Source organism: Pyxicephalus adspersus, chromosome Z, assembly GCF_032062135.1.
Source record: "Pyxicephalus adspersus chromosome Z, UCB_Pads_2.0, whole genome shotgun sequence".
NCBI classification, from domain to species: Eukaryota; Metazoa; Chordata; class Amphibia; order Anura; family Pyxicephalidae; genus Pyxicephalus; species Pyxicephalus adspersus.
Genome location: NC_092871.1, coordinates 81,499,840 through 81,525,809, shown reverse-complemented (window position 1 = coordinate 81,525,809; position 25,970 = coordinate 81,499,840). Strand labels below are relative to the sequence as shown.

The following is a 25,970-nucleotide window of genomic DNA, read 5'->3' as shown; positions in this document are numbered from 1 at the left end:
TTAAAAGATTTTTTCTTACTTCCTGGTATGAGCTTTTCCAGTCATTTTAGTCCCATTGAAACAAGGACATGTATGAAAATAAATCTCCCCTATGGGGACACAAATATACAAATCTTACAAATGCTCTAACCCAAACCATTCTGTCTGAAAAGTTTGGTTTGAATACACTTTCAGGTGGAGTTACCACCTCTTCCACCAACAATAATCCTTCCTTCAAGAACGTTATCATTGCCAAAATCAATACCGTTTCAGGTAAAAATAAAGCTTCACCTAAAAAATGTGGATGAGGCCAAAACCTCTAAACCCCTATGAGTGATGTACAAATTTATGCCCATTTTACCTGCTTTTCCAATCTGTACTGCCAGTTTTGTGAGTTTTCCTTGTAAAACTGACTTCTCCTTTTTGGGGATGCTGGGCTTTTTCTTCTCTCTCTCCTCCATTTCCCCCCCTTCGGCACTCTTCAGTGGCTGCATCTCCATGGCAACCGCTCCATCCTGCTTTTTAGCTAAAGAAGAATGACAAAACATATTATTGCAAGGTTGAGAACCGTAGATCAAATTCCAAGGACTTTGCACAACTTCTGAACACGAGGGCTTTGTTATGTTCAATGGAGATGTACAATTGATGCTCGGTTTGCGAGAATGTGACTTATTGGTTTATTGGTGTATTGGTTTGGGAATCCTGGGATCCTTCACAAATGATTAACCAATGAACAATAAAAGTACGAATTTAGGCTGACAATTTTAATGAGTATAATATTGTATGAATATTGTCCTTCATTTATCAAAGTATATAAAATAAGAATCATGTTGCAAAACCAATCGCTGCCAAATTGGACTTCAAAAGTCTGACTTGTGCCTAAAAATGTAAAAAAATCAAATAATCCCTGTATACCAGTCCAAACAGGTTCGAAATCCTAACAGGACTATGTGAAGCACAAGCGGATTTTTTCCTTTCCATTACCTATTTTTAATTCTCTTGCAATGTACTTTTGAATTTGCTAGAGAATTTGACCCTTCCAGAAAAAGATCCCTAGAACATCCCTGGTTTCTTCCTTTCCTTGCATGTCATAGTTCTCTCCTCTTCTGGAAGCCTTTAATTACAGTCTACTGGCCCAGCTCATCTACCCCTCCCCTCATTACATTACTTTTAATGTAGCTACTGGGGAGAAGAGAAAGGGAAAAACTGAGAACATCACTTCAGTCACTAGACTGCTAGAGTGACTGACATCACATCCAAGATGGTGGCGAGTCTTGGACAATCTGGATGTTTTCACAAGGAACGCTTTTACAGGTAAATACCAAGCTAAACTACATTATATGTACATATAATCATATGGTAACTTCGTTGTGAAATGAATGCTCAGGCAACAGGGTGTCTTTATGCCCCTCTTTAAATAAACCTCCCGATCTTCTGCATGTGGACATGGACTTGTTTGGTTGGTTGGCTAAAAGTTGTTTTATGCTTGTATCTAAAGAATATTGATTGTTATCCCAGGCTTGAAATTACTGTGCTCATCCACACCATTTCTACATTTAGTGAAAATATGTAATATGAGAGCTAATATAGAGCTAACCACTTGAGAGCCAAAAAACTAAACCCCCCTACCAGATCTCTTTTTAAAGTTTTGTGATGAATGGAATTAACTTTGAATATCTCTTTGAATATTCTTCTTTGATCAGTCGATCCAAACCAATTTAGTATTGTTTTTTGGTACCCTTTAGTAATGTTAGATCTAGAAATTGTTTTGCTATTATAAGAAAAAAAAGGTTAAAATTTAATATATACATGTACACTAGTTGGGGACGGGTCTAATTAGGAAAAGGATCTTGGGGGTGGGGGTTAATAAGAAAATTGTACACACAATGGGTTGATGATTTAATAAAGTTTTCCAAAAAAGGGTAGTGGTTCCTATAATTTGTTATAGTGATCACAGCCAATTAGCAAAGTTTCTGATCCCTGCCTTGAAATATGAGCTGTCCAATAACAGCCTAATCTTAGGCATTGGGTGATAAGGGGTGCATGTTGGCCCCATAGTAAACAATGCCTGAAATGAATTCCAGCATCCTGACTTGAGTGTTAGGTCTACATTACGAGATAAACAAGTGATTAAAAATAGGGTTTAGGGTATTTTCTTTGCAAAATGGTGACACCAAATAAGCGAGGGTCTTATGCATGGAAACCATGCATTGCATTTATAACTGATAAATATCTAACAAAACTTTCCTTATTAGCCCTCATTTGTCAAAAAAGGAGGCATGGTGCATTGTTGCAACCATAAGGGTGCTATCCCAGTGTACACCTGGGCATGGTAAAAGGTACACTGAACAAAACATCACCGGACAAAACAGACCAAGAAACAAGATGGGAAGAGCATGTCAGCTATGCAATAGGAGGCGTAAGCACAAACAGGAAAACATCAAAAGTAGAGGCTTTATAACACCTAAATATTGCTTAAATATTGGTCTATGAAAAAACCCAATATGGATAAGTCATCGATCTAATATTTGTTAAAACATCAAAAAAAAAAAATACAACCCTGTTGTGAATAAGTCACCCCCAACCCAGAAGTGGCCGAATTTTCCCAGCTTGCCTTCTGCTGGAGTTTGAACGAATCACCCAGACTTAGTCCATATTTTTGTCTAGAGGTATTTTGGTCAACTCCATGTTAGAAGAGAGGGATGAGGGGTGAAGAGTGCCATTGCAGATGGCAACTTCCATTTCGGAGAGCATTGAGTCACAGTACAGATTGCAGCCCTAGGAATTCAAAGGCTATGCCAGAACATTCATAGCCATTCAAGGCTAAATATATTCCTTTTACATAGGATTACTTCTTTAGTAGGTCACCCTTTCCATGACAATCCTGAGTTCAACACACATGGGCTTCTGTCAACTAGCTTCCATGTACTGGTCCCATTTCTAACAGCTTTCAGTTCCTGAACCATAGGAGACCTCTCCCTGTCTTCTCTGTAAATCCCAGATCCAGGTCCCTGGCTTAGTTGCGCTGCTGAGCTCCGAATTGTCTAGCCAAAACTCTATCTCCTTGTATTTATCCATTATGAATAGCCCCCTCATTGGGCAACAAACTTCTTTATTCACTCATAACTATTTCTGTCAGTGATTGGCTTCTGTCTCTTTAGAACCGAATTTCTTCCTGGCTAGAAGTACTAGAACTTTAAATGTTCCATCAAAATCTAGACTTCCCCCTTAAAGTGACCTAATACCAAAAGGTGCTAAATATAGCTTATTTGTTTGTTTTAGCTGCTTATGTTCTATCAGATTTGGTTCTTACCTTCTGTAGCTATGTACAGAATTTTAACTTTTGTCACTGGAAACAATTGTTAGTTGTGGGAACAAATAAGTGTCTATAGAGAGGAGGAGGAGGAGATGGGGGCACCCCACTCTTTTCCTGGCCATTCAGGAACATTAGAGATTTCTTTTAGGTTATTTGGTGATCTGGTAGGGTGGATCACTGAACAATGTCAGGCTAAAGCTGCTATATTTTCGCTTAAGACGATCAGAAATGCTTGAAAATCTAGCATCTGTCATAGCTTTACTCTGCAATTCATCTAATAATTTCACACTATTCAAGTAAGTATTTTTCTTCCTTTTTCATGTCTACATACCCTGTCTTCTCTCCCTGAAGAAATGTCTGCACTTACAAAGCCTTTTCATCTCAAATTCTTTTTTATGTTGAGAAACAGTATCTCTTATTGTCTTTATTTTGCATCTAGGACACAACACAATTCTCTAATTAGATATTCCCCAAGGAAAGCAGGATGACCTGCTTTTAAAGATCCATCAATATTGGTGACACATGTCCACACCAGGAAACAATTTGTTGAGCTGTTTGACAGTGTCTTTAAACATTTAAATAAATATTTGTTCCCCAATTTAATAAACACATCATGAAGAACGTTTATTTACAGACTGAGTCTACCCACTCAATAGCACAATGACCTTGGAATTTGCTCCAAAATTTGGAAATTTGGCTGACACTGTTAATGCTAAGATAATGCGTCCATGAAAAAATATTGAAGAAGAAACAATTTACACCCTGGAGAGCAACAATTCCTGCCCTCAGGTATTGCCAAATATTTTCAGGACTTTCATAATAATCTGATCAATATCACCTAAATTAACCTCAAAACTTTTAAGTTACAGCATGATTTTGAGGAAAAAAAAAAAGATTAATTAGACAGCTGTATTAAGTATCTTTGCAATGGCATCTAATTACCCCAGTGGATACCCATTTCTTAATCTATTGAGAACATTCAACTCAACTGGAGAGGTATACCAAAGCCCAGAAGTACGTTTTCTTGTGTATTTCAGTTTCCAGTTAACTATCTGAGATCTTATTATTGCTGGCAACCTATTTAATGTGAACAAGAAGTCTCAAATCCTCATGTGGATACATGGTGCCTGTTAAATTAAAGCTCTCAAAAACTTGAGAAGACAGACTATAATGGGTGATGCAGCAACCCTGGATTGGAACTGGGCCAGGTTTGGAAACATATTCCAACTAATAGCTACCCATAGAGAGGCCATTACGAATGGCCTCTCTATGGGTACAATGCCCCGTCATCCCTTCTCAGGATTTTTTTTTAAAACACTGTACCCCGTTTGCTGGTGCTGTGAACAAGGCAAAAGTACACTATTGCATACTTTTTTTTAACACTACAGAATGTTCCCCCCCACATTTTAGGAGTAAGCTTGCCACATAATTAGTAACTAGTATTCTTTAACCTGCTGAACTAATAGCGTTACTCTAGCAAAAAATATTTTTTTGTCTATTTACTTACATACCGCAGTGTATTCGTGTGTGACCATCTGCTGGAATCTGGCCTCTCCTCCCATACTGGGTCAATGGCTTGTCAGGGTAAATTAGATAATAGATATAGAAAATCTCTTCTTATCCATAAAAGGATTACTACAAGATTTATGTATGGAGATTCTGGTATTACTATATGAAGCTCCACAAATCTAATTACTGCTAGCCCTGAATATAGACCTTGAAAATCTCCTTTCCTCCATATGGTCCCACATAAGCCCCACTAGTATGGGTTTAGGACTATCTTGAATCTAGGAATTCCAACTCTTTTGAAGGTTTGCGTGTATTTTGTTGTTGGTGTTCTTTACAGGAGCAATTAAAAAATCAACCATTTTGATTTAATAAATAAATATAGGCTGTTCACAGTGTTGCAGTTCGGTGGAATGGTGGTGTGCAAGTATTAAGACAAAAGCTTTTACATATCTTATAAATACTGTATAATATCTTGTGAAAGTGACTGTAAACTGAATTCTCCTCTACCTCCCACAGATGCTCATGATCCAAACTATTGCATTTTGCTCTAGTTTATTAGCCATTTAAGTTAAATAGGGCTTATGAGGGTATAGCTGCAAAGGAGAACTTTATGGAGGAAATTATTTCTCTTTAGGGTTGTAAATAAATCCCATGTATACTATTTCCTGAAGAACTCATTAACTGCTCACAGAGATATCCACAACCAATATTTTTGATAAAACAAATTAGGACAGGGGATCTAAAAGTGGAAATAAACCCAGCCGTCTCCCCTATCTGCATTCCATCGCAGGGTGCCACCATCTTCCTTCTTTTCTTCCTCCTACAGACGATCTTTAGACAAATTTGGTACCTGTTGTCAGGATGAAGTATTTCCTACACTGAAGCGTGAGTTCATTCATTCCTAGCACACGCAAGGGAAGCTGGGATTGCCAGGTGTCCCCTGGAACTAAAGAATGCACAACTCAGCTTGGACACCAGAAACCCAAAGCAATCAGGCAGGTAAGACACATTATTGGAAATTTAAAAGTAGAACTTTAGTTCCACTTTAAATGAGAAAGCTGTGACTAACAAAGGCCAGCATAAGTCACCAGTTTAGCGGGTAGGTTCTCCGTAGTTGATCTTGGCCCCAAAACTGATTTACAATGCCTTGTTCTGCACTGTATCTTTGTGTGGAGGTGGTCATTTTGGTAGGTAAGATTCCTAGCTGCCCACTGATGACTGATGAAGAAATAACCAGGAAGCAACAGAACACACGGAAGAAGTACAGATCCAAAAAAAAATGGATAAAGAAAATACAGGGGGATGCTTGCACTGCAGGTCTTCAGGTACAGCATCCTCTCCATCAAGCAGAACAGTAATCAGCACAGTATTAATATAAACCATTCTCACTGATGAGATGAGCAGCAGCGTCTTCAGTCTACATTGCAGGTATATTGTTTTAAGAGTTAAAGCCAGAGATAAAGAAAGCACCGATGTGCAAGATGAATGCAGGTTCTCAGGTACAGCTTTCTCTCCAGTAAAATGAACGATACAATATACAATATATAAGTATTGAATAAAATCTCACTATAGTTTTCATGGGGTGAGCAGTCAGAGGCATCAATACCTTAGACATTCTCATACTGCAGATATACAAATATTTGGCTAGAAGCACAAAAGTTTAATTTTTAGAGGAATTAATTATAAAAAGGACAATTCCAGGGTACTGCTTAAGCCCAAATATCATTTCCATATTTTCTCCATTAGGAAGAATAATTCACCCAAAGCTCATGCGCTAGCTCAGTAGACAAGAATTGTTGACCTTTTAAAAAAATTTTTGTCTGTCTTCATCTAGACTTTAAAGATCGGAGCCCCTAGGAAAGCAAACATTCAGGCAAGTAGCATTTCTATAAGGGGATGTATGCACTAGAAGCCTGGTATTTCTATAGACAGGTTTCAATTAATAACATTGGTTAGTCTTAGAAGGTGTTCTGTAAGCTTCGATTAACCTTTTCAAGCTTCGGTCATAAACTATTGTTAGAACATTTTGTCGCTGGTACAATCTGTTACTTGAGATCTTGCCTCACTCACCAAAGAATTTACATCAAGTACTTTGCGTCCAAACTGACTCTTTTTAATATTATTTTATTATTTTTCAAACTGTAATTGCAAACGTTCCACTGGGAATTACGAATATTTTCAATTCCTCATATCCATTTTTAAGCTGCCAGCATGCCCTACTGAGATTGTATTGTTGTCATACAATTATGCTTCTCAATGGAGGCTGCTATTCGACCATCAGGCCCCTACAAAAACAACGCACCTGAGGCGTATAAATGCAGGCCCACAATAGAAGCCCTGTCATGCTTTATTGCTGTAACAGTACACACCCTGTTGTGCCCTATTCCTCATTTATGAAGTGGGCACGGAAGAATGAGATGCCTGATTGGCTGAGGGCTTCCATGCTGTGAACCATTATTTGAAAGTAAACATTTAAAAAGGGGAAAAAAGCCACAGCCATGGCTCCATTCTTTTGCTAGGAAGGACTGATCAATATTAGCCTATATTAACACATCACAAATTGGTGTTGATTTATAAAAAATACTGGAGTAAAAGAGAAACGGTTGCCCTTGGGCAAAGCCAATTAGACTTTATCTTAGAAAAAAAAAAGGATTGCTATTGTACAAATCTCCATCATTTTTTGCTCAGGCAAATAAATTAGTGCCTGTACATAAATAAAGGCATGCAAGCATACTTGGGATATGCCCAGAATTTTTACTTTTACATCTAGGCAATTTAAAGTAACTTTACCAGGGGACATCAATGCATGTGCACAGCTTCCCCATTGTTTTTATTCGTGCCAACTCACACCTGCGTGCTGGATTATCCTAAAATTATGCATTTAAAAAATGTTTGGAAAGGAGTGAACCTACTCTGCGGTGTGCCAGATGTTACGGACATTTGGATTCATGTTTAAGGTCGGTGCCACTAGGGCCACTTATGCAGAAATTCAGAGCTGCAGAGCAGGAGAGGGTGGACGTGTCCCATGGGAAGGAGTCTAACCTCAAGCTCTTTTCCTATAGTATATGTATTGAGGGTGCAGACTAGACTGCAATAGATGCCCCAGCATTTCATTGTTTATGTATTGCAATCATTACCCTTTTGTTGACTGTGTATTGCTTTAAATTATCATCGTATTGCTACCATTGCCTACCCCTCCCTCTATGGAACAAGATAGGTCAGGAATATCAATCATTAACACTAAAAGTTGTAAGGTGGTAAGACATGGAAGCAATGCTGAATCTTGAAGACCCTTTTCACACTTGGTTAGCTGCTTCCAGGCATATAGCAAACTGCTGAAATGTGCCCAGAAACAGCAAACCACACCACAGGTCAATGTGTTTTCACACATTTACAGTGGCAGTTGGGTTTTTCTTCCAGAATGAAGAACTTGCCACTTCCAGTAACCAGGCCACAATTTACCGTAAAGCAATCACACAAAAACATGAATAGGAATGGTTGGGAATGGTTTGAGTCTGTAGTACAACACTGTGGTCAACCACAAGTCTGAAATGGCCCTAAAATGCCACCTCCAATGGAGCTGCTTAAGAATGTCAATTCACCCTAGAAAAAGTTTGGGGTAGATGTTGCTTATCTGATCAAAAAAATTCTGGCAACATTTTCATAATTGTAACTATCATCACTTCAAGCTTGATCAGGTACTAGAAAGTGATGCTGTAGGAACACATGACCACTGTCAATAGACAGGAAATGTATGTGGACAAAACCAATGATGGACTGACAGCAGCCATGTGAACCACACAAGCCAAGGCTCAATTAAAATCCTATGGTAGGACTGAGCCTAAAATATTAATGGTGGGTAAATACATGAAAACCTGACTCGTTATCTGACTGCTTAATTTCTGTTTAAGTTTGCCCATAAATGTTCTTCATGTTTAAAACGTATTCATGTTTATATCATATTGACATGTTAAACTGTTTTATCAGGTCATTGCAACTACCATGTACAAAAAAAAAAACCAGATCATTCTTGCATTTGTCTGTAGCAGCCAACCAGCATAACATTCTGTAGCTCCAATTGAGCTACCTAAGAAAATACCTAATATCTCAATTAGTATGTAAAATATCATACTTTTGCACATTTTATTGTTCTCCTTTTGGAGGAAATTATAATCTTTCAGCAGCTGTGAGTTTGTCTGAGACCTCAGTCCTCCTAACTAGTGCACCAAAGAACATTGCCTATTCTGTTTTGGTTTTTCCTCCAATATCTTCTGTATCAATTAAATATCTTCAAATTCTGTAGTGTAAGCACTAGGACCCTTTATTAAAAGGTTTCTTTTGTCAATTGATTAGGTTAATAAAACAGCCTTAGACTGCAGGAAACTGCAGGTCAAGCTGGCCCTTACGGTTTGGGATTTGCAAGGGGCCAAGGAAAAACTTGTTCAGGCAAGAACATTAGGAAAAAATATCCCCTATCCAATTAGTTAATAAAATGACCTACGTTTCTCCATGCCTTCTTTTGAGCAACCCAAAGCCCACCCAAACTTGGAATCCCAGTATACATAAAGTGGCTCCCACTCCTGGCTCTTTCAACACATGGCACAAACAGCTAGAAGCTGGAATTTCCATGCTTCCATTCTTCTTTTTTTCTCTACTTTCTGTAGAATGTGAATTTCCAACATTACTTATCAGCCACCTATTGGCTATGCCAATATTCTTTGCTCCTTGTCTTATTTATAGTAGTATTTTTTATTGTTCTATGTCTCATCCTTAAAGATTTTCACTGGTGTTCTTCATTACACTATGAGAGGTATCCACATTACCTTTGTTTTGAATATTCTCCACTGCCCCATCCTGCTGCTTTCCTACAACAAAAGAGGGATGACAAACACAAGACATGAAAACAGACAAGCCACACTGTGCACAAAGCAACACAAGACATACATACAGTATGGTGGGATTGTTGGGCCATGCTAAACAACAGCCAAAGCAACACCAAACATGGAACAGTGAGTGGCTAATGGAAAGGGGGTGAGACATCACCAGTTTTACAAAGGGGTCTGTTAAAAAACTAAAGGCATTTTGAGGCCAATTTACACCAATCTAAAAGTCGTCTTTGCCTTGAGCTTGCTATTTAAATAGGTGCATGTTGTTATTTAAAAACTGACTCCACAATGTGCATAAACTATCTTTTCCGCCATTAAAAGTCCTTTCATTTACCAACCAGGCTCATTAGCCAACCAGGCAATAATGGGGTTAACATAAATACCAAGTAGCAGTGTATTTTATCTGCAACATCTACAAGGTTATGACTGCAAATGTTTCAGACTTTTAAAATAGAAACCTGAAAGTGGGTGACAAAACTACTTTACAGATTTTATTATTTGGTTTTAAAATGTTGCTAGATGTGCAATGCATCTACTATCTATATTTTAATCAATCTATCTGTACAGTTCTTTATTAAGTAAAAGGCTCAGGTCTTCTAAGTTTTCATATTTTTGGAAAATATTTCAACCAATTTCTTCTTCTAAAACATGTAATCATGAAATCAGAAAATTGGACAGAAATCAAAAAATGAATTACACTCTGCACTGACATGGCCAAAAGTCCTATTGTATTTGCTTTTTATCTGCTAACTCCTTAGCAGAAATAAACTCTAGCAAAAGCTTTTTTGCTGATTTCCTGCGTGCTGTTATCTAAAAATACTTCTAGTGTATGAGCATATCTGACAGCTCCTGCTGCTAAGTTTACCTGTCACCTACCCTGTCAAGTCAGACTTTCTATGGGACAAACTAGTGTTTACAAAATATTGTGCAGCTTAAGCCCTTATTCAGAGGCAGAATGGAGGTTTCCAAATAAAGCCTCACCCCTAGTGTGTGGATGGTACATATAGAACAGCTTTTCCCAATTTGTAACTCCAGAAGAACCCTTGAAATGAATTTGTTGTCTCAGGGAACCCATGATAAAATAATTAATTAAAGGTTTTGGGAAGAATACCCCAATACGGTAATAATCAGCTAAATCTTAAAGAAAGCCTAACAGCTACCGAGGAACCCTAGGCATTCACGGAACCCTGGTTGGGTGTAGCTGCTTAAGAAAGTCAATTCACCCTAGAAACAGTTTGGGGTAGATGTTGCTTATCTGATCCTTAAAATTCAGGTAAACTTTTTATAATTGTATCTATCATCACTTCAAGCTTGATCCGGTACTAGAAAGTGATGCTGTAGGAACACATGGTCACTGTCAATAGGCAAGAAATGTATGTGGACAAAACCAATGATGGACTGACAGCAGCCATGTGAACCACACAAGCCAAGGCTCAATTAAAATCCTATGGTAGGACTGAGCCTAAAATATTAATGGTGGGTAAATACATGAAAACCTGACTTGTTATCTGACTGCTTCATTTCTGTTTAAGTTTGCCCATGAATGTTCTTCATGTTTATACCATATTCATGTTTATCTCATATTGACATGTTAAACTGTTTTATCAGGTCACTGCAACTACCATGTACAAAAAAACAGATCATTCTTGCATTTGTCGGTACCAGCCAACCAGCATAATATTCTGTTGCTCCAATTGAGCTCCCTAAGAAAATACCTAATATCTCAATTAGTATGTAAAAATATCATATTTTTGCAGATTTTGATGTTCTTCTTTTTGGAGGAAATTATAATCTTTCAGCAGCTGTGAGTTTGTCTGAGACCTCGGTCCTCCTAATTAGTGCGCCAAATAACATTGCCTATTCTGTTTTGCTTTTTTCCTCCAATATCTTACTTTGTTCTTCTTAAGGACCATGATGTTCCATAGTGTAGGTACCAGACCCGCTTAATTTAAAGGTTTCTTGTGACAATTGATTAGGTTAATAAAACAGCCTTAGACTGCAGGACAAGCTGGCTCTTACAGTTGGGCTTTGCAGACAAAAAGGCCAAGGAAAAAAATTCCTTGTTCAGGCAAGAACATTAGGAAAAAATATCCCCTATTCAATCAGTGAATAAGTTCCAACAACAAAGTTGCTAACCCCCCACTTAACCTGAACAAGCAAGCAGGCAATATGCAAATACCAACTTCAGCTATGAAGTCTGTGGTCTATCTAGCTCCTTCCTATATCACATTGATTAGCCAGTAGTGAGGCTGTGGAGGTGGGCCAAGTACCCTCATCCTAGCTATTGTTACTATATGCATAATAGATATCTCAGGGCTGTAAAGAATCATTTGTTGGTACCTGTTGTTGCACTGAAGTTATGGCTCACTAATATTCCATAACCAGGGATACCCATGGCTGTATTGATTGCTGTCCCAACACACTTTGTGGTGTTGTCAGACCTTAGGACAGCAGATGCTCCCTTGCTCAGTCGAACACACTGGCTGAAAAATGCCCTGATGCCCAGCTGTAACTGGTTGTGAATTGGAGCTGTGGAATTTGATGTCTGAGGATGGCAAAATGTTTTTTTTTATATACATGGTTGTATTCAAAAAATAAATCATTTTGCAGCTAATAAATAAGTGTTGCTACATCTCTAGTGGAGTGATGTTTAAAAAGTGTCTATCTGTCCCTACTACCAAAGATAGACTTTTGTCATGGCCCTCTTGAGCCAATTATTTTATGAGCCACGTGGGCCACTTACATTATCAAGCCTTATGAACCCCAATTCTACATGGTCAAATCATCATTTGCAAAGGCACACATAGGCATTTGGTGCTTAATGAAGATAAATGGTTCATAAATCCAGTTTGAATAAAAAAATGTCTGTATCCTGGGTCAAAAAAGTAAAAGCTGCCACAACTGATCAAACCATGGACTAGCAAATTTTATAGTCCCCAGAAACCTATTTTTGCAGCCTGATGTAGACAATAGGTAAAGAAAATTTGTTGCTGTACTATTCCATAATTCCCCATGATGGTGACCCAAACTCTTACATATAATACTAACAATTTATATGGGTTCTGATTGTGGAAAAACATTTACTATAATTACAAGTGGTAACTAATTATCTACTATTCTCTGATACCCAAACACAGAGGCTGATTTGTTAAAGCTCTCCAAGACTGGATAAGATAGACTGTCATGAAACTTGGGTAATCTAGCATTTGGAATGGATCTCGTTTATTATTGAAAATGTTTGATATTATTTTTAAGAAATGCATTCTAAGTTTGCTGGATCACCCAGGTTCTCCTATGATAGTCTATCTTCTCCAGTCTTTGAGTTCTTTAATAAACCAGGCCCAGTATATTTATAAGGACATAATAATAAAGGTTACCTGGAAATTTTTTTAACATGTTGAAAACTATGCCCTATGTCCAATGCATTTTATACTGGGACCCAAGTGTCAGTGTGCTGTTTACATCAGAACCCAAGGGTAAGTATTTATTTACACCAATATTAGTGTGTTCAGTGTCAGTGTTCCATTTTTACGTGACCAAAGTGGCAATTTCAGATTCCAAAACTGTAAATTGTGGGAACTCATTAGGCGTCCTGAGCCCTAGGTTGCTCTCCTAGGTCCAAGTCCTTTAATATTGTGTTTTCCATTTCAAGCTCTGATAGCTCAAGTTTAAAGTATATTAGTAAAGCAGGTAGGTAAACATTGTATGTGTTAATTTACTAACCTCTCAATATCTTCCCACTAAAGACCTACAGAGTAAAGGCTGCTACTAAAGTGAATCAGCTACCACTAAAATTGGTGTAAGTGAGCTAATACTAAAATTGGTGAGCCCTTGACCCTTACTTTGATGCCTTTCCATCATTTGGTTTCCATCCATTGGATATTGAAACTCCATTTCTCAAAATTGGTGAAAGTGAGCTACCACTAAAATTGGTGTACGTGAACTACAAATAAGTTTGATGCAAGGCAGGTACCATTAAAATTGGTGAAAGTCATGTACCACTAAAATTTGTGTAAGTCAGGTACCACTAAAATTGATATTGATACTCTTGTTCTCATCACCGTTGTCCTTGAGATATACAAAATTTTATATGAATACTCCCTCCAGCACCTAACAAGATTTTAAATATACAATTTCGAGGGACTAACCCTTCAAGATTTTCTGACACCTTGAACCCTAGAGTCACACGTACCGTTCATGTAGCTGGATGTTAGGAAAGCGTTAGCGGCAGTGATATGGTGGGCAGTGACGGCAGATTTGGCAGCTAGGAAAAGACAGTTTAAACAGGGGGGAGAAGAGTGCAGATTCACATAAGTGGGATTGATAGCAAGAAAGTGAGAGAGAAAGGGAATCAATCAGGGTTGGAAAATGTCCACGAGCAGGTTGAAGGAAGGAAGAAAAAGAAGTAAGAGAAACAAAAAAATAAAACAACAATGAAATGGGTTCTAAACATCAGGCCTTCAATGAGCAAAAAAACATCAATACCACCAAAGAGCAATATAAGTCAAATAACAATACTTTTATTACAAGAACTCCAGGCAAAACAGACAACTTTTTTCATGCAGTTGGTTTGATTCTCCCACACCTCGGATAGAATATCATTTCTCTATTTCCAGTTGTTGGTTCTATTATCATATCTCAGAGCTACTGTACACTACAAAACCTTGAATTAGTCTTAATAGAACACAAAGAAAACTGCAGGTTTGATGTTGTCCCTCACTCCTTCTTTCCATTTTCATGTCATCAAAATGATGGAAGCTCAACAATTTGGTATGGACCATCCTGATTTATTTAAACTCTCCAAGCTGCAAAAGATAGACTATCATGGGAGATCCTGGGGGATCCAGCAAACCTGAAATGGATTTGGTCCATTGATTGAAAATTGCCAAATAATAGAAAATACTTTTCCAGATTTGCTGGATCCCTGGGTTCTTCCATGATAGTCTATCTTTTCCAGCCTGGGGTAGCTTTAATAAATCAAGCTCACTGCATCCCCATAAATAAAGTTTTCTAGTCTTCGTTGGGCATTACTGAGTTGAATAGCAATTTAGCTTCTAACGAGACTTTATGCACAAAATCCCCAAAGTAATTTGTTCCCACACAGGGTATAATTAAGATTGTACGCTCCCCTCCCGAGCTTCCCTAATTATTCGTATCTGAATCCTTTAGAGGATTTTCTCACCATTCACTTGCTTTGACTGCTGAATTTAAATAGAATCTGGGATTCCAGTTTTACTAGCCATTTTTCACCCACTGAGAGATCCAAGTAGCCAGCATGTGATTTATCTTGCCAGCAACTGGATTAAAGCAAAATATTTTCAATTTTTTTTGGAGTTCTTAATCAGGTTTAACATTGATTAAAATGACAAATAATTATTACTCTACATTCAGAGATAAGAATATTAAAGGAGAAATCCACTCAGATATTTTGACCATCGGGTCAAATACACCTGTCACTTTTTCATGGGTATCTCAATTTGATGTGTAAAGTGAGCAGCATTTGCCCATTGACATAGACTCCAAGAGTTTGGTGGTCCTACCAGTAGAAGATAAATTTTGCCTTGCTTTCTGCACTTTGCATACAGTCAGTGAACTATATATTGCTCTAATACATAAAGACATTTGTAGGTTGGTGGATGTAGGGAGAGGTAGAAGTATCAGTCACCTATTGGCCCAGTTCTTTTGATAGCCTAGGACTAGTGTTGAGCAAACCCGAACTGTAAAGTTCAGGTCCATACCGAACTTTAGGATTTTGGGTACCTGGACCCGAACTTTGCCAGAAAAGTTTGGGTTCGAGTTCGGTGTCCCGGCACTAAAAGTGATGAATGGGGACTGTACTATGTATTCTAAGATAGAGTTTTTGAGTCGAAGTTCGTCCGAACCCGGTGAACTCGAACTTCCAGGTGTCCGCTCATCCCTACCTAGGATCTCTTCCTCCAACCTGGTTTCCATAAGACATCTATTAAAAGTTCTTTTGCCATACATCCAATAAAGGCAGATCAGCTGAAGAAATACTCAAGATTTCAGTACCTAAAACAGGGCATTTGGAAAGGCCAAATCACAGAAGTTAGGGCATTAGGTGAGAATGACCTTTTAGCTTCATCCGCCATTAACCTGAAACGTTTGCATGGAGTTCATCTTCAAATTAAGTTTAATGATAACCTTGGTGGTTCTGCTGCTTTTGACATATGCCAAAACTTAACAACATTGCACAGTTATGGCTAGGATCACAGGGACTTCTATGGCGTACAATGTCATCCCAACAGCCAACTTGCATGGGTTATGGGAAAGGTCTTTTTGAAGAGACATAGAAAGAAAAGATGCACCCTCTGACCATAGTGGCCAAAGGGTAAATAAAAGCAATATATCATGCTTTCTTTTCTTTCTATACAACCGCCCAAACTCAGAAACACACAACATTCTTATTGCAATGCAAGCTTTATACACAAAAGCTGTGTTGGCTACATTTTCATTTCCACCAGAAGACTCTGGACTGAAATGTTAACAAGCAAATGAAGTAAAGAATATAACCTATAGAATGTGAACATTTTTAACAAATCAATTATACATTGAAAACATTAAACATTGAAAAGTAAGACCACACAATTGGACACTGTTATCTGTAAAGAAATAGTAGTATGGGAACAACCTTTAAGTACTTTAGAATGTATTAAATGAACCATTTATTGAGCCAAAAATACCACATTTCATAAATACTTAGACATTGAGATAATTAAAGGGAAGTTTGTACCTGTTTAATTTAATGTGAAAAAGGGGTGCTGGGTGGTGGAATATCTCTAAAGTGAAAAGAATTTAAAGGACAACAGACTTTTTTTTAATAAGGATGGTATCACTTCCATTAAAATCCAATGAAACATAAACTTCATCCACACTTTTGGATACCCAGCACTGTTGGGTGCATCGAAAAATCAACTTGCCCAAAAGGCACAGTAACCCATCTACTCCTTTCACCACTGACTGCACCTGCAGGGTCTTTGACCATTAAGCATGTGTGTGGTCATGCACTTCTGATATGCACCAATATTGTTGGGTGTTCAGTGGTGGAAAAATCTTGAGGACATGGAAGAGCATATTTGAATTGATCAACTATGAATTTGTCATGAAAGTGAGATGTACTGATATTTTTATTGGTTTAAGAAGGCTCTGCTCTGCTTTGCACTAGTGTATAAGATGTTTGTTTACAACTTTTTAAAAAAACAGTTAATCCCCCTAAACCCTTGAGTGCAGTCTGGCTGTTGCTTACCTTCAACTCCATTCCAGTTATATTTACTGTGCAGCCCACAGGACACCACAATCCTATACAAAGAAACCTCCCACCTGGCTTCATTTTACACTGTACACTTGTGCCATGAGCCCAATTTTTTTCCCAAGGAACAGTCACACTTTGTAGGATCATTGAAGACAATCAAGAGTACCGCCATCCCAGCAAAATGAATGAATTTTCTTTGCAAAAATTGTACAATGCCAGGAGGAGCCACCTAGTGAACATTGCTAGATCAAGTTGCACTTAAATGATGGGATTGGGGAAATTTATTAAAATTAAACTTAACCAGAGGTGAAGTTGTCTTTAAGGTCCACTTGATTATATCTATCTGGTTGTTATTTAGTATTTATTGAAGGGGTGCTAAAAAAAAAAAAAAACTGACTGCCTTGCTTTGGGTGGATAGCAATGAGAACCGTTACCCATTAGCTTTTTGAGGACTAGCATGGCTAGAGGAGTATTGTAATGTAAGCCTTTTGGCTAGCTCAAGAACCCCAAACATCTTTAGACTGCCTATTATCAACAGGTAATGGACTCTAATGAATGGGTGCATAAAACTGAAGTTGGGAAGATATGAGGGCCTCGTCGTGGTGAATACATTTCTTTTCTGTGCAAATCTCCAAGATTCAAAATTCAACAAGGAACAATCTGCATTGAGTTTCTATGTTCTCCTTGTGTTTGTGTGGATTTGCATAATATGTCAGGATTACACAAATACATAATAATATAATTGAACTTGAAAGTAGGGCTTGGAGGAGATCAAACAAGGATGCTCAAGTATCTTGAAAAGCTAATGGATGAAATGCACGAATGCACTATCCACCAAAAGAAAGAAATGTGGGGAGAAAATATTCTTTAAAAGCGAACTAATATCATGTTATTGGCTTGATGCAAATCTTTGGATGTAGTCAGAACATGATGACATTTTATTGCCTATTTTTTATCACTTATCCACTAGAACTTCCATGTCTGAAACTTGCATAAACAGAGATCATTTGTTTGTGGAAATCCGCTTTCGGTTGCTTGTTCTACATGCAAATGCTTTTGTATATTCGGGTTACAGACCAACCACAAGAATTTGTATAGTTCACTTAGGTTTACCTTTCTTGTCTTTTTTTTCCTCTTCCTCTCCACCAGCGCCAAGCAGGGTAAAAATGATTCCAGTTTGTGAGTTCACACCAACGGCTGTCACCACCATTCTGCCAGAACCCTCCATGACATGTGTACCTGCCAAGCAAATGAGTCATGATTATTACTACCAGACAGGATGGGCCAGCATGGAATCCTTGTCCTTGCCATGCCCAGTTCAAGTCAGGTCTTGGCATCATGAATTACAGCACAATGCTTATTATTAAGAGTGCCAAAATGCATGCAATATAATTATACTTAAAATGAACTGGCTGTGTGATGAAAGGAAGGCACAGACTAATGGGAGCCGGTTGTGGAGGCTCATACTGGGGCCACCTGCTCTCCTGGTGTATCTGTTCCCACTATCTGTGTCATTAGGATATTGGCTCTTCTTGATGTTTAATAACCCTTTCAGTATCTGCATTCTTGTTCTTTAAGGGCTAGTTTTCAGCCTAAAAAAAATCCTGTTCAGCCATGCACATTAGGTTTGTAAGGATAAGTGATGGTTCCAGCAGGTCCTATCCTGCTTTCTGAACAGAAGGATAAGCATACACATATGTTCCATCATCTACTAAACTGTTCCCTCTGTCCCTGGAGTTTGCTGAGCCCTCATAACTAGGATATATTGTTAAAGTTCATCTACATCCAAAAATGAAACATTTTGCAGCTTACTGGTCTTTAGATATGATTTCTGTATTTTCTTTTTAGGCTTTTTTCCCCTTTACCTGGTGATCCTGCTAATAACGTACTTCCTGTCCCCAGGAGTCTAAGTTTACTTCTCAACTGTATCCCTGGAGGAAACCATGGTGGACACATCTACATGTTAAGTAGGGGGAATTGTGGTTTACAAAAGAATGACAATATGGTTTCTGCCATGTATATATTTAGACTAAATTATTTTTAACTGCCCTTTATCTATAGTCCTTTAAATAGTCCTAAGACACAGAAAGAAGAGCAATCCTATTGTGAATGCTTTACTGTCCTGAATTGAGGGCTAGGGCATGCCTACTTTTACTTTTGATCTGTTTTTCACATTATATAAACGTTCCATTCAAAGGAGAATCTGACAATATAAGTGACTATTTGTTCAAATTCCAATAAGCTATTGACAGAATACATTGATAGTCAAATGTCCAACTAGAAATCTGACCATATGTATCCTAAAAAAAATGATCACACGCATAAAACCGTGTCCAGTTTTTTGGCACTTCTAATCAAACAATTACAGATCGGAATATAATTTGGATTAGCTGGTTGATGAGTTATACAGGTTGATGAGGATACAGAAAGCAAAAATGAGGATATAATCACTCCCTATATAAAATAAAACTAAAAAGCCTTACTTTTAGGTATGCTAATATTCCAAAATTTAAACCAATAGCCATAAAGAGAACTGAGAATAAAAAAACATGATGAAAATGAAATGATTCACTTAGATCCATGGTGTCATGTTAAGGTCTGTGTCCTCACCAGAAAGCAGCATCGGGTCTTTTTCTACAGACTTGCGCACGTGATCCGATTCTCCTGTCAACGAGCTTTCGTCAATCTTAAGATCGTTTCCCTGGATCAGAACTCCATCTGCGGGCAGCAGGTCGCCTGGAACATCAGAGAACATTAAAAAATGAATGAAGTTTTTTTTTTATCCTGCAAAATTAATGTTGTTCACAGCATTGAACCATACGTGTGAGTCAGTGCTGTGGGAGCGCACGCGGTGCTGGATGTGTCAGAGAGCAAAAATTGAATTGAATTGATTGCAATTTCAAAGTTTTTACCTTTTTATTAGTATAGATAAGAACTTTTCTATACTCCATTAGAGAAATTAGAGTAATTTCATAAATGAGTTTCCTTGGTCTCTATAAAATTCAGCCTGATCATGGCTGGTTTGAAGTACTGGAACGGGGCTGGGCATAGCTTTTGGAAACTATTGCATGAACCTTGCCTGTTTCCAGTTTTCTTGCACGGCAAAAGTCTTTCCATAATATATTTAGGAAACCAAAACAATGCAAATATCAGATATTTGTTTTTAGGATTTAAATATACTTTAAACTCCATTGCTGTGGCTCTTTACTGTTTCAGCCGTACTCAAGTTGTCAAAGTTGCTAGCTTTCCTTGATTTTGAGCTTTATTCTCATTATATGTTCTCCTTGGAAGATTTTGATCAGACAAGGGGGATTTTTTTTTACTATGTTCTATATTGTGTGGGTATTGTACAACTCTTATTTTGGGCTATATGGTAATGTAGCACCACACACTACTTGAGTGTGACCTTGTTCTGTATGTTTTAAACTTTGTACCTATGTCACTCACATCACTCTCCTCATGGTGATGTACATCCTTTGCTGTTCATTGCACCACTTACATACTTTACACAGCTTTTATCTCTGCTGTGCATTATAAATACTGTTGTGCATTATCAATTTAAAACCACTTCACCCTGCACATTGTGCTTTATGGTTTTTTCCCTGCAGTCTATCTATATATGCGTCTAAATCATACGACCCAGCAATGTTACTCTGTTGTATACTATGGTATGCACCACTTCATTGTATACAATAGGCCTTATTTATTAAAGTGCTCCCAGACTGGAGAAGATACACTATCATAGTGGAGTTGGGGTAATCCAGCATAACTTGAATGGATTTCTTAAGAATCATTTTCTATTAATTGGAAAATTAGACATAAATAATTTCAGGTTTTCTGGACCACCCATGTTCTCCCATGATAATCTGTCTTCAGTCATGGAGAGCTTTAAGCAATCGGCCCCATTGTGTTGTATGTTTTGGACTCTGTATGTTGTCAAATGCCTTGTACAGGTAGTCCCTGGGTTAAGGACATCCGACATACGGACACTCCTAGATACAAACAGGGCTTCCCCACTCACTCCTGTGCAGAATGGAGGCTTGATGAAGGGGAGGGGGTCTGTTTGCATGAAATCTTTTGCTAAACACAGCTGAGATTGTTGATGATCTTAAGCTTTGAGCTCATTTTTCAGCCTCTTGTAACTCTTTAATGACCAAGACAAAATCTGCAGGTGTTTCTTTTGCTCCAGAAGTTAACAAATGTCTAGGCTCCATAAAGTTTTTTTTTTGCCTATTTGATTTACTTACAGTGAGGATTTTACACAGTAACTGACACCACACTGCCCAATAATATGTTGAGACAAACATCTGTCCTAAATGCATTTATTAAAATAATGTACCTGTTAATACAAATTCAACTTAAGAACAAAGCTACAGTCTCTATCTCGCTATCTCGTATGTAATCCGGGTACTACCTGTATACTATGTTGCACACTATCTCACACAGTACATTGTGTTCTATCTATTCTCACTCACTACACTATACTCTACACAGCTTCACTCTGTACTTTGCACCCTTTTATTATGTACATTGTGATGAATGTTCTCTACTCTGCATCTTTTACATTGAGTATTTCATACAACTCTACTATGTATACTAGGCGGCAAACCATTTCACCTACTTCACCTATGAAGCATGTTGGCAAAAGATAGGATTTGGGTTTACATAAACTTTAATGTATATGTTTTGAGTTTACATAAACTTTAATGTATAATATATAAGATGCAATACAACTGTTAAATAAACATATAAAAAATCAGAACTTCCTTCTCACCATATTTTATTTGGGCGATGTCTCCCACAATGAGCTCAGCCACAGGAATCTGTATGACCTGTCCATTTCTGATGACGGAGAATCTTTGCTCTTGCTCAATGCGACTCTGCAGCCCGCGGAACTGCTTCTCCTTACTCCAGTCATTGAAGGCCGTTACCCATACCACACAAATGACAGACAACAAAATGGCAGCTCCCTCAATCCACCCGGCCTCTGACTCCCCTTCGTCATGGCCTCCCGTCTGTACATTCCCACAGTCTAGAAGAAATAAGAAGAACATAAAGTTAGGATTTACATTTAAGAGGCTAGCAAAACCCCTTTTACCTAAAGCATGTAAAGCCCACAGGTCATTTACTCTTCATGAGTTAATGGACTAGAAAATGATAATCCTTGAATTTTGAAGCTGAAAGCATTATATATAACCAAAAGCCTGAATTCTCTGCAGGACTGCAGAGCACCAGAACAGCTATACTTCAGAATATGCCTTAGGTTTACACATGTTCTAAACATGGGAACAGATATACACATGGTTTGGAGTTGCAACAGTCATGTGACTTGGTAAAATAAAATATCAAACATCCTATTGAAAGGCTAGCTGCTACCATAGGGCCATTGGCTTGTGTTCACATGGGGGAACCAATAAAAACAATCAGAGGCACCAAACTTTTCTCATTAATAGGAAGATGGTAGAGCAGCTTTTGCTCCCATATACACTGTTCTGCTCACTACTTGCCTATGCTCACTACCTTCTCTAATGGCAATCAAATATGTGTCACCAAGAAGAGGTGAGTAGGCATAGGCAGGTAGTGTATGAAGAAGCAAGGTATCCTAAATCACCAGGGAGAGGTAACCAGGAATGAGCAGGCAGTGTGCAAAATGGCATAACCTTAGTGGTGAAACATAACATCAGGTAAAGGAGAGTCAACTGCTTTCCTCGTGGTAAAGCACCCTCATTGTTCCTAGCTGCAAGAACTAAAAATTATCATTATAGTCCTTTAAATAAAGCTAGCTATGTTTAAAGAGCTTTTTTATAGTGATAAAAAAGTGTGTGGTAGGGTGTTTCGTGTGTGTGTGTATATATATACACACACACACACAGGAAGCGTGCTGGCTGGGGTCTGAGCTAATTGCCAAACTTTACAACTGGTGGAGGATGCAGGCAGCAGCACTGAAGAAAAAGTTTTTCATTTAAAAAGGGCTAGGCTCCCAAAGTTTTGCAATGGAGGAGCTGCTGCGGCAACTGGCTCTGGCCACGGTGCAGCTGCAGAGGAGCGTTGCCAACCAGCAGGAAGCAACAGAGGTACAGATGGTAGCGTTTAGGGAAGCAACGACAGCCCAAGGTGTGGCCTTATGGTATTCCACAGAGGCACAATAAAGGATGTTGGCCGAGACTGTGCAACAGCTAACAGAGGGGCAGGAAACCATGAGAGTTGCCTCTAGCAACCAGGCCATGAGGGGAGCCAGCCACACAGTTGATGTTGGAACATTTCTATTAACATTTGAGAGGACTGCTGAAAGGGAAGGGTGGCCCTTCCTCTAGCCTCATCAATCCCGGTTTAAAAGAAAATAAAGGGGAACTTTGTACTGCCCAGTTGAGGGACCCCACTTTGGGTAATGTCAGGGACCAGGTTACGGTAGTGGACGGAGTACCTCACGAACCCGGGGGAGTAAAGATTTCCCCATTTTGTGGTAACAGAGACTTACTGTACTGGGTTACCAAGGTCTGCGAACAAAGGGTTGAACAGTTGCTGGTACCCCAGCAGTATAGGAGGATGATTCTGGAGATAGCACATGATTCTGGAGTTAACAGCTATGGATATTGTAGGGCCCCTGGTAAAGTCAGCTAGGGGGGATCAATACATCCTAGTAATTCTAGATTATGCAACTCGCTATCCAGAGGCGATTCCCTTAAGAAAGACCTTGTCCACGGCCATCGCTCAGGAATTGTTCAACATGTTCACCCGGGCAGGTTTCCCCCTGGAAATCCTCAAAGACCAGGGTACTCTCTTTATGTCTAAGCTATTGGTGGATGTATGCAAGCTATTTACCTTTAAACAGTTGTGAACCTTTTTCTAGCACCCGCAGAGAAAGGTTCAATAAAACACTAAAATGAATGTTGAAAAGGGTGGTACAAAAAGATGGGAAAAATTGGGACTGCCTACTCCCGGCAGATCTCTTGGCCATTTAGGAAGTGCCCCAGGCTTCCACAGGATTTTCCCTGTTTGAATTGGTATATGGACAGTGGCCTAGGGGATTACTCGGTCTGGTGAACGAAAAAATGGGAGAGCGAGAACAGTTCCCATCAGAGTGTAGTAGTGTTTGTTTCCCAGTTACAGGAATGGATTGCCAAGGTCATGCCCTTGGTCAAGAAACATCTCCTGAGTGGCCAAGAGACCCAAAACCGAATGTACAATAGAGGGGGCAGGCTAAGACAATTCCAGGTGTGGGAACGGGTAGCTGTGTTGATACCCACGGTGGAAAGTAAATTTCTGGTCTGGCCAGGTGGCAGGGGCCTTTTGAGGTGGTGGAAAAAGTAAGCGAAGTGAACTATAGGATACACCAAACGGGAAAACGGAAAACTTATCAGCTGTATCACATTACCCTATTGAAACCATGGAGAGAGAGAGACAGTTCCCGTCATGGCCAGTGCCAGGGTTGTGCCCCAAGATGGGGTTGACTTTGTTAAAACAGCCCCTACCTTTTCTCTCGAAGTCTCAAAGTCAGAAGGTGAAAGAATTCCCCCAGAGGAATAAAACCGAAATTTCCGGCTTACCTGGGCTCACCCATCTGTTAGAACATAATGTTGCGACAGAAAAAAATACCAAGGTCTTTGTAAAACTGTATTGCATTCCAGAGGCCCAGAGGAAAGCTGTGTTTGAGGAGATAACGAGGATACTAGAACTTGGGTTTTTTGGGAAATCCAGTCCCATTGAGTTGGTGCCGAAGCCCAACGGGACCCTGCGATTTTGAAATGACTTCCAGAAGTTAAATGAAATCTCGAGGTTTGATGGGTATCCCATGCCCCAAGTAGATGAGTTTATAGAGAGATTAGGCCCTGCGCGCTTTATCACCACGCTGGATTGGACCAAGGGTATTGGCAGATACCCCTGACCAAAGAGCCCCAGGAGAAAATGGCTTTCTCCACACCAGACGGTCAACTCCAGTATAAAAGGATGCCATTCGGCATGCAGACTTCCCCAGTCACATTCCAACGGGTCATGGAAAAGCTGTTACGCTTCCATCAAGCATATGCATCGGTCTATCTCGATGATATCGTAATTTTCAGCAGAGACTGGGAGACTCACCTACCGAAGATCCAGGCAGTGCTGGATAGTCTGGAAAAGGGAGGGTTCATGGTGAACCCCAAAAAATGTGCAATTGGTTTTGAGGAGGCAAAGGACCTAGGACACAATGTGGGTAGAGGATTGGTGAAACCTCGGAAGCAAGGCGGAAGCAATTCAGAACTGTCCCCGTCCCCTCCTTAAGGAACAGGCCAAAGCCTTTTAAGAAATCGTCAGGTACTACCGATGATTTGTTCCCAATTTTTCAACAATGGCAGCCCCCCTTTCTGATCTGACCAAACGTCATAAGTCAGTAATGATTAAATGAAATGAGGATGCGGAAAAAGCGTTCCTGGATCTAAAAATGCCACTGTGCCGATGACCTGTTTTGATGTTGCCCGATTTTTCACGAGAATTTGTGGTTCAAACTAGTGCTTCATAAGTAGGATTGGGGGCGGTTCTGTCCCAGGTTATTGATGGAGAGGATCATTCCATAGTTTTTCTAAACAGAAAACTGACCGGGGATGGAAAAAATGACGCGGTAGTAGAGCGGGAGTGCCTGGCAATCAAGTCCGCACTAGACTTCCTCCGCTATTACCTGTTAGGGACAAAATTCAGATTGATTTCTGACCACGCTCCTCTAGCTTGGATGAGGAGAAATAATACAGCCAATGCACGGGTAACAAGGTGGTTTCTCTCCCTATCGGAGTTTAACTTTACAGTGGAACACTGACCTGGAAAGACACAATGAAATGCCCTTTCCAGAATACATTGTCTTGGTGTTCAAGGTGCCTCCACCTCCTCAGGGTTGAGGCGGGGGGGGGGGGTAAGTATTGGATTGGACAGGTAGGGATACTGGACACAAGGTACATTTCCCCTATATATTGACTCTGGTCCCTTTATTACACCAGGAGTTGCAGGGAAGGTGGGAATCCCATAAGGGCTCAGGGGAGAA

The 25,970-nt window shown here is 39.2% G+C and overlaps 1 protein-coding gene across 8 annotated transcripts in view; it reads right to left on the bottom strand.

Annotated features, from left to right (window-relative positions):
* ATP2B3 (ATPase plasma membrane Ca2+ transporting 3) overlaps nt 1–25,970 on the bottom strand; it is a 171,841-nt gene that overhangs the window by 35,358 nt on the left and 110,513 nt on the right. For 3 of the 8 annotated variants that reach the window (XM_072431702.1, XM_072431701.1, XM_072431706.1), the window contains 6 exons: nt 21,735–21,992; nt 19,571–19,696; nt 18,074–18,199; nt 13,883–13,954; nt 9,628–9,669; nt 341–505 (listed from right to left, as the gene is read on the bottom strand). In XM_072431702.1, coding sequence (XP_072287803.1) covers nt 341–505; nt 9,628–9,669; nt 13,883–13,954; nt 18,074–18,199; nt 19,571–19,696; nt 21,735–21,992 — 789 coding nt within the window. The remainder of the gene's footprint in view (nt 1–340; nt 506–9,627; nt 9,670–13,882; nt 13,955–18,073; nt 18,200–19,570; nt 19,697–21,734; nt 21,993–25,970) is intronic. The other 5 variants (XM_072431704.1, XM_072431707.1, XM_072431705.1 and 2 more) reach the window with 3 other exon arrangements.